The 9,893-nt window shown below is 45.6% G+C and overlaps 1 protein-coding gene across 2 annotated transcripts; it reads right to left on the reverse strand.

The window, feature by feature from the left end:
* Nucleotides 1-553: 553 nt before the first annotated feature.
* KDM8 (lysine demethylase 8) lies at nucleotides 554-8,394 on the reverse strand. 2 transcript variants are annotated; one of them, XM_050317093.1, is made up of 7 exons: nucleotides 7,904-8,394; nucleotides 7,603-7,820; nucleotides 6,203-6,335; nucleotides 5,295-5,336; nucleotides 4,429-4,578; nucleotides 1,214-1,306; nucleotides 554-1,116 (listed from the first exon to the last, which is right to left on the reverse strand). In XM_050317093.1, exons 1-7 carry the CDS (start codon nucleotides 8,363-8,365, stop codon nucleotides 952-954), a joined length of 1,263 nt encoding a protein of 420 aa, XP_050173050.1. In that variant the 5' UTR covers nucleotides 8,366-8,394; the 3' UTR covers nucleotides 554-951. The 2 variants fall into 2 exon arrangements, with proteins under 2 accessions (XP_050173050.1, XP_050173049.1); XM_050317092.1 differs by having other exon boundaries at nucleotides 7,603-7,772; nucleotides 7,877-8,394.
* Nucleotides 8,395-9,893: the final 1,499 nt, after the last annotated feature.

The raw sequence follows: 9,893 nt of genomic DNA on the forward strand, positions 1-9,893 counted from the left end.
GTGAATTGAAAAAAAACGAACGGCTACTGCCAGACACCAGACTGGAATGGCAGCATTCCTGTCCTTGGTAGAGTCACTTCAGGAAGGCTGTGACATTGGTTCAGCTGATGGTTAATGAAAGTATAACTAAGCTTCAGTTTATTTAATGGCAATTAAACTATGGGTTAACTTCAGTTATATTCCTGGGCTTTTAACAAGATGTCATGGTTTAGGAATGGTACTCCCCAATTTAATGTTCCCATTGTAACACTCCAAACCACCAGCCTCCAAACCACCAGCCGCTCCCTCCCCTGGGGTGGGCTGGAGAGAACTGGGAGCACAAAAGGTGAAGATCATGGGCTGACAGAAGAAGAAGCTGGGAACAGCAGTGGAATCCAAGAAAACGAACAGTGATAACTACAATACTAGTAACACTGTACAAAAGAGACAGAAGTTTCACAGGCAAGTGCTCACAACCACTACCACCACCCCCCTCACTGCAGAAATTAACCCTGTTCTGGCTGGAACCAGGATACACAAGTAATTTCTTCCATTCAGGAGACTGGTACCTTGCTTTGTGTTAGCTTTATTTTAAAACAGAGAGAAAATACATTATAAAATTTCACCATTTCTCTAGGTGACTCCAGGCTTTAGTGCTATTAAATCCAAGTAGAAGATAACACTGAGCTGGTGTTGCAGACAGAGGCAGAGCCCTGGCAGTGCCCAGACACAGGCTGTTTCTGAGGGACACATGCACACAGGACACTGACCTAACATGCTCTTCATAAGGAGTTATTAGAAACATCTACAAAAATGAAGTAGCTGCAGCATCATCTTTCCATTTGCACTCCGAAATCTGCATGCTTCAGGAAGAGGTTGTTGGTTTTTGGTTTTGCTCCACTTCTAACCTCTTGTGAAAAGATGCTGCCAGATGCTAATTCCCATTACAATGCTGCAGGCAATGCTTCAGAGCTATGACCACCAGAAACTGACAGAGAAGCTGAGCTCAAGTGATCGCACATAGTGCCAATATTTAACTGGAATAAACAGAATCTGTCCAGGCATCAGAATGCAGGACTGAAATGCAGCCTTTGTGAAATTGGGAAACTTGACCAAGTCGGGATCTTCCACATCTACCTATAAAAACCCAAATGATCAATAGCAGAATGTCTTTACTCAAATATGATTTGATAAGGTAACATTACAGATACAAAAATTTCAGGCAACTATTTACCTGACTAGTGTTGTGAAGAATTTGGCTCTCATGTGGGTACAGGTTTTCTGAATCTTGTGGTGAATACAGACGGATATACTTTCTTCCTAATACCTGTATATAGTAAAATAAAGGTTTTCCATTTATCATTAAGCAGCACATTACTGGAAGCTGTGGGCCACACCTGGCATTTAACAGTAAATATACCTAATTACAAGGAACATCCTCTTTGTGAGTTATAGACACTGCTATAATAAAAAGTTAAATCAAACAATTGAAATTCAAGTACCTGTTCCTTGGAGCAGATAAGAATTTGAATACCTTTAGGAAGGAAATGCCTTTAATCAAATTACTTTCAATTTAAAGTTTGAGGCACCCAATTTATACATTGTTATTTGGGCTCTATGTAGCTAGAAATAAGTAGAACTGAGAATAAAGAGGTTGAATCTTCATTGCAGTTCATATCATCAGGCAGAGATACCTACACAGTGACTGCCAAGCTTCGATACGCTCCTAAAACTCTTATTCCTGTGTCATCATTAAACCAGTTCTTTCACTATAGTGCTGAAATGACAATTTGTAAGCTGACTGGCTTGGCTGCCCTGAACACCACATGAACTGCAAGTTGTCAGTGTCCAGAAATGGCAGCATGAATGAGTCAAAGCTGACTCCTGCACTTATACCAGTGGAACAGAAGGCTTAGCATGAAGATTCATGCTGCTTGTGCCAGCATTCCAGATCTCCTCAAAGGCTAGGCATGATCATGCTTGTTTGGAACCGTCCTGTTAAGAGATAAGTCAGTACTCTAATCACAGTACCCTGGACTGGTGTTATGCTACTCAACCATTCCCAAGCAACCTGCTTTTCCTCTATCTTAACATCCCTTCCCACATAATAGAATAGGATTTCCTGAAATCTTACCAACACCTAAGCTGTCATGCTGAATATTCAGAGTTTGTTGCTTTAAGGACAGCAAATAAATATATTCTATAGGCTGGATGAGTACCAACATACTCCTGCCCTGTCCTACTCTTCACTATCACTGGTTAAACTACTAGAGTATTGATCTGAATAACTTTGGCTGTACATGCATTTTTAGGATGCCTTCCATACCCTAAGGGGATTATGGATATTAATTAACTCTCTAAAGACCCCAGTTTTACATGGTATTTTTGGTGATGTATGGAAGTGACAAAAAAGCTGGGTATTGCTCCAACAGCACATTTTTTGAATACCTGAACTTTTGGGGGGACTGTCACCAGCTGTTAACAGCTCCTTTCTTCACTTGCCTCACGGGCTTAAGGCCTTGTATATTATAAGGTTGCAGGCACCAGTTAATGGGCAATATCCTGCATCTCCAGCTACTGGTTTCCTCATTACTGGAAACACTATGATCTCGGCAGCAGCCACCACCCAACCAGCAGGGATCAATGCACTTTGTTAGTTGCGCTTGTGCCCTCCTCTACTCTACAGCCACACTTTGAATGGCATCACGAGGCAGCGCAGTTTTAATTGAAAGTTGAAAACTGCCAGATCACTTGCTGTTCAAATCACCAAGACTTTCACAGCACTGGTAGATACGCTCCCATTCTTCGAGCAGAAGAAAACAAGTTCTGAGGTTTGTGAGGGAAGTATCTTTTCTCAGTCTAACAGCTCCTGTAATTGACTTCCATCAGAAAAATCTCCCACAAGCTTTACATAGAGTGTATAGTACAGTACTTTGCTTTCAGAGTGCAGCTGTGTGTGTGTGCCAGGCAGGCAGCAGGGAAGAGAAACACAATCCGTATAGAGTTGCACAGCAGTTGTAAAGCCTACTTTAGAAAGGCCTGAATTAAGTCTCAGTTCCAAGTGAAAACACGGGTTCGCAAGATGCAGCTGTTTGGGACAGAGAAACTAAGGCTCAGCCCATAGATAAGCACAAGTATAAAGTGTTCAATGTCACAATCCTGCTGGAAAATGTGTGAAAGTGTAAGCCATTTTTTGTTAGAGTCTGATGGGACAGCAATCTCTTTCCAGTAAGCAAAACACCTCTCAGCATTTGAGGATTTACAGTTGTCAACTGCTTGGACCCAGAATACTTTTCTGGGCTTGTGTAGTACCACAGGGCCCCAGTATTTTATTGGGTTATTCTGCACTAAAAGTCATCATCAAAAAGCCTACCAAGAGAAACTCAGCAGAAATGAGGCCACAGTACAAGTATTAATTCATATCTCTCTGCATACATGAATAGGTATTTTATTGAGTAACCTGATGTGGATTAAAGTATGCACCTAAATCCCCCTCAAAATCTTGCTTTCCAAATGTGCTGGTTTTGGCCAGGGGAGAATTAATTTTCTTCACAGTGGCCGATGTGGGGCTGTGTTTTGGATCTGTGCTGAACACAGGGTTGATAATATAGAGACATTTCTGTTATTGCTGAGCAGGGTTTACACGGAGCCAAAGCCTTTCCTGCCCCTCGTGTGGGGTTGGGAGTGCGTGGGAGGTTGGGAGGAGACAAAACTGGGACTGCAACTGACCCAAGGGATATTCCAGACTATATGACATCCTGCTCAGTATGTAAAGCTGGGGGAAAGAAGGAGGAAGCGGGGGGAAATGTTTGGAGTGATGACATTTGTCTTCCCCAGTCACTGTTACACGTGATAGGGCCCTGCTCTCCTGGAGGTGGCTGAATACCCGCTGCCCATAAGAAGCACTGAATTAATTATTTGTTTTGCTCTGCTTGTGTGCATGGCTTTTGTTTCACCTATGAAAGTGTTATGATGTCAACCCAGAAGTCTTCTAGCTTCACTTTCCTGATTCTCTCACCGATCCTGCCGGTTGATGGATGAGTGAATGGCTGTGTGGGGCTTGGGGGCTGCCTGGAGTTAAATCATGACATCAGAAAAAGAAGCTCCTTGATACACTGTGAGAGGATCCAGGTTCTTCCCAACTCTGTTACAAACTCCCTGTGTGACTTTGGAAAAGCTGCTTCTTGTGATTTCTATTTATCATCTGTAAAACAAGGGTAAGTAACGGTCTGTCTCAATGAGGAACACTTGTGGCCTACAAGATTACACTGAACATCAAGTTGCAGTAACAACAAATGCGATGTAATAACAAAATAGTACCTGCATGTTCTCCATCCTTCAATTGTTCCTCGAGTTTTCTTGCACCCCTTGTCTCTAACACTTACATACCATAAACATTTTTAATAAGTATTGCATTAATGGCATGTGTAGAGTAACTAGAGTACATACCTGGGCTAAAAAGTTTTGCTGAGGATCCTGATGAAGAGGTGAGATAGTGCCTCCTGGACCAAACCAAGCATTAATGGTGATGTCATCTTCTTCCCCTTCCCCCAGACAGCAGTAGTCAGGGATACTGATATCTTCTTTCAGTTCTGGGATCTATTTCCATAAAGAAATAAACTTTAAAAAGGATACATGCTGACTTGCCAAATATATGTAATTCATCAAACAGATGGACGAGGCTTGACACAAAGAAAACAAATGACCTGCTTGTCCAGCAAGGGCAGGAGAGAAATAGCTGACCTGCTAGGAATCTGCAGGAAATGTCCTCATACTTTCTGTTCTAGTGAGTAGATTCTGCTGGAAGGAGAGGTGGGAGAAAAAAAGAGGTTTCTCATTCTTCAGAGACTCTTTGCTTTAGCAGAAACCAGAGACATACACAAGAGTAAGCAGGTTTGTGGTTCATGGAAAAGAAACAGCTGATCCCTTATACGTTATGCTTGTTTCTCCATGAGATTCCTTTTTATGTCTCCCATCAACCTAAATTCTGGTAAACTGGAATGACATCTCAGATTATGGTGATCAACGCTGAACACTGTTCCCTGTCCAAACCTCTTCCCTGAATTTGAGGAACTGCTACTTTCTGAGTGATTATCCTGGTAAGTTTATGCTTACAGCACTAGGATTGTATATCTTAATCCCTGGAGTGGTATATTTCCATATTTTTCAGCCAAATGGAACAAACCTCTTCCTCTGTTCTTTCAAATCCTGGGAACAGAAACTTCATAATTACCATGAGTTCTTCATATACCCTTTGATCTAGTACAGTTGAAGGGAACACTTTACTGTAGATAAAAACATTCACTCAATTTTACCTGATCAAAAAGCTGGTGCTGGGCAAGGTATCCTACACTGTTCTGAAATGACAGCAGAGAAATAAAAAACACATAGTGACATATAGTGTATGACTTCTCAGTCAGTTAATTTACTTACAGGTGAACAGAATTTACTTATAGGTAACATCCACTTCCAATATACTATTCAGAGAACTGTTTCAACAGTATAAGGGGTCTTCTGAAATAGGAATTTATAGCTCCACTGAAATTGCGAGAGTGTATATGTGTCTCCATAATCAGTAAGTCATCTAGCTCAAGTTAACTGGAGGAAGCTGAGCTATAACCCTATGGACTCTCAACACTCTTGTCAGTCCCATGAGGATGTGCTGCATATTTATAGCCAGACACTACTGGCACACAGACCAGTTCTCCTTCACTCTTTGGAACTACCTCCATACTCTATTCCGGGCTGCACTGCAGAGCAGTTTGCTATGGCACACAGTACTACCTGCCAGGTCGTCAGGAAACAGAAACAGGAGCTTTGGATTCTCAGCTGTGAAAGCAAAAGGACGTTCCAACTGCTAATTGACGTTTTATTTTTCTGCCTTGTGGCATGTGAATTTGGATCTTGATCCTGCTGGCTGAGGATCTCTAATACTTAGACTCCACCAGTCAGGCTTTTGCTATAGAATGTGTGTTTTTATTTGTCAAATTCCAGCTGCTGTACATTCGATTATATGTAAAAATCAAACCTAGGTATTGTTTCAATAACTATTTCTAGCTTCAGATCTTGAAAATATGTCAAGCCTTTTAATTCAGAGTTGTGCTTACAGCACACCCTCTCCCTTAACCATCACCTTTGAGGATGTTTGTTGGAAGCAGAACTGTTGTCTGTAACAGTACCATGCTGCTGTGTTTGGAGATGAAATAAAATGAGTGCAACACACCTCATCCATGATATACTGGCTGATGAAGTCACTGACAGTCATGAGCTGCTGAGACCATTCCTCATCTGTGTACCGGGCACCCAACTCCACGGGGACTGTGCGGCACCCTGCGACTTGACAAAAATAGTCCACGCTGAAATAAAGAAAAGTTCAATTACCTTTTATACTACTTTTCTTACTAATTGTGAATGCAAGGCAATCAATCCAAATCAGTCCTGTAGGGTAATAAAATTCTACTACCACAAGTTTCTTGTCTCTAAACCCAACCAACCAGAGACAAAAGGCAGCAGAAAACAATGTAAGAGGCAAGGAAATCAGCAGGCTGGTTTGTGTGTACATTATCCCACAACTGTCTATTTTATTTTGGTTTAAAATCTTGTTTACCTCAGTTAACTGTGGTTTCCTTAGGAGCTAAGGAGATTTAAGCTATTAAGTCTCTCTTGGTGAGGGATGGCCAATCTTCTTACTGCCTGCTGCCATGTTTGCTAAATAAAATATATCTTTTTATCATTAATACTAGATCAACTCTCTGCCAGTGTCAAATTCCCTACACAGGTGCCAATAATATCCATCCTGGTTTCAGCCAGAGGGATTACTCTGATGGGTGGAACACATCTCTCCATGGACAATGGTATTAACTAAGTTGAGGAGTTAATCTTTTTAAGTGTCCAAAGTTAACCAGTGGAGTACCTTCCCTCAAAAATGAACAAAATCCCTAAAAATAACAAGTGTGTTCACTTAATGTCAATTGTACCCTTGGCTGTTGAACAAAAGCAACTGTTCAAACTACGCATGAGTGTTTTTTCCCCTTTTGTAAGGAATCATGAGCTTCGCCTCACAAATACTCAATGCACCACTGCTTACGTTAGGCAGGCAGCACAATGCTATTACTCACTCCTGCATGGTGGTGGCTGAAACTCAGCATGCAAACATGACACTGAGCAAACATCAGGGCTTGCACTTGTGAATGAAAAAGTCAATCATGGTGACTCACGGCTCTGAAATTCACTTCTCATTGCACTAATTATCGGCACATTCCAAGGGGAGCTGAGAAGCTCACTGGCGCTTTGCAACGTACACTCCTTGTGAGTTCCCAGCTGAGCAACACACTGCACCACCGATTCGTCACCGGGCTCCCGGGACAGCCCCAGGCTGGGCGGAGGGTAACCTTCGCCCTTGCTCAGTCTGGCTCTTGCTGTGTGATACTCTGAATGCTCCAAAGCGCTTCCCTTATCTATGAAGTCACTTCCACAGAGAAGTAGAAAGGTGCTGCCAGCAAAACTCACTGCCCACAGTGTCCATCCTCTGTAAAGGTCTCTGCTGCTCTACCGATCACCAAGATACCCAACACAGGGAACGATCGTACCTTTACTTGGACAGGGAAGAAACTTCTTTCTCACCTCCACTTCTTCATACACGGCCAGTGGTCCATGACGCCATCCAGGACCACGGGCCGCTCGGGAATGAGGTAATTGTCTCTGAAGTGCTCCAGCGAAGGACAGTGAAGGTGTGGAATCGCCTCCTCCGGCTGCACCGTGGGGGGCGGCGGGGGCCGCTCCGGCCGGACCCTCTGGAATGGACGTTCCCCCTCAACACGCGGCAGAGACCCCCGGGGAGGCTGGAGGCCGGGAAGGAGGGGGGGTTCGAGGCGGGTGACCCCGACGCGGGCGGTACCTGTGCGTGGGGCCGGTCCCGCGGCGCCATCTCGCGGGGCAGGCGCAGCTGCAGCGCGTGCACCAGGCGCGCCAGGACGTTGTCCAGGACGGCGGCACCGAGCAGGAGCCCCAGGTCGCAGAGGCGCACGGCGGCCCGCGGGCGGCCCGCGGCCACCTCGGCCAGCGCCCCGAAGAGGCAGCCGTAGGCGTAGACCTGCCGCCAGCCCTTGCCGACCTCCCTCCAAGGCACCGCGTTCAGCTTCTCCCAGGAATAGTCGCGCAGGACGTCACTGAGGCGCCCCAGCGCCGCCGCTGCCGCCGCGTCGGGCGGGCCCGGCTGGCTGTAGAGCAGCGCGCGGGCGCGCCGCAGCAGCGGCAGGACGCAGCCCTCCACCTCCCCGCTCAGCGCTAAGGTCAGCCCCTCCTCGGCGCAGGGAAGCAGCGCCCGCACCTCGGCCCACGGCGCGGGGCCGCCGCCCGCGCCCTCCGCGCCGCCGGCCGCCGCCATGGCCGCATCTGCGCTGGCGCCCGCGCGGCGGCGCTGCCGGGGCGGGCCGGGTGCGGGAGGAGCGTTGGCCTCGAGGGGCGGCGAGGCCAGGCCGGGTGGCGCGGCAGTCCCCGGTTTCGGCTCTGCCGTGCCGGGGTAGTTCTCTGTCTCGTACCGCAAAGCTCAGTCTCTGCAGTGTCACTCGCTCCCTTGACCAGCGAGCCCGCTGGAATTGACTGACTGGGACCGACGTTGCCGTTCTCAGTAAAGGGGAGCGCACAGAGTCGGGGAAGGTCCCGTTCTCTGATGAGGAGGTGGCTGCCTGCGCTCTGGAAGCAGTCACGCTGGAGCACGGGGAGATGCGCTGTTCCCTGCTGGACTTCTGTACTGGAAAGAAACGTCCCCGCTCGGGACCCCGCGTGTGCTCGAGGAGCCCGACCGGAGCCCAGCGCGGCCCCGAGCTCGTGTCCTCTCGCTGGCTCAGCTGCTCCGTGTTAATGTGCTCGGAATATGCACCTCAGCCTTCTAACGCACTGGGCACGGCATCATTCAGCCACGGCTAGCTTTGATAATGTGCCCTGGACGTGTTCTCAGGACTTAATACTTGACTACAAAGACAAAAAGTATTTCACTTAAAATTCAGCAACTGAGGAATATCTTAACATTGCGAACCAAAGTCTAAACCATCATAACAACAAATGAGGAATTTGTAGCTCATGAAAAAGTGTTACTTGGCCAGGCTTGAAATCTTCAGACGTGCAAAATCCTACATTTACAGACAAAGTTAAAATCATCACTTTTTGCACTGAGACACTCACTCCTCCTTGTCCATGCTTAGTCACTAGTGCTTTCCAAAAAAAAAATTAAAACGGTGTGAGTCTTCCTGTTGCTGCTGTGGGTGGCTCTCCCCCCACTCCCCAGATCTCCCCTTGGAAGGATCACTTCTGCTCTCACACTTCAGACTTGTGCATTGCTTATCACGCTGGCCCATCTATTCTCTGTCTTCTAACTGCCTTTCTCTTGGCACCATAAATTCCTCCTGTGACAGTGTGATTTTAGCACCTTCATTCAGAATTTTCTCCTCCTTGACTACTAAATGTTAAGATATGCTGCTGTAGGAGAAAGTATTTAACTGGCAAGGAGAATTTGTTAGACCCTGTGTTCAGTATTTGTAATTTATGATGCTAGCAAGTGTTATAGTCTTGTGCTTATGGACTGTCCAGTTTTTATTGCAATTTATATTAACTTTGATATTTGTATTTAAGTTGATTAATACAATTCTCATCAAATAGTAGTTTTCCTAGTTTAAATATTAATTATATTTTCACAAATTGTGCTTTGAAGATTATGACTTTCTGTCTGGTATTTAAAATAACACCAAGTTCTGAACATGTACGCCAGTACAGTGGTGAGGCATTGAGGCCACGATGAGCTTTATCAGTTTTACTGTAGGTGAAGAACCAAATGGGAGTAGATGTTAGTTTTTGGTTATTTAGGCAGGCTTAGTGTTCCTCTTTGAGCATACACTGGAAGACAATTATTTCTAGTC

The sequence above is a fragment of the Myiozetetes cayanensis genome, unplaced genomic scaffold (assembly GCF_022539395.1).
Source record: "Myiozetetes cayanensis isolate MyiCay16 unplaced genomic scaffold, myiCay2020 scf20-37, whole genome shotgun sequence".
Taxonomy (NCBI): Eukaryota; Metazoa; Chordata; class Aves; order Passeriformes; family Tyrannidae; genus Myiozetetes; species Myiozetetes cayanensis.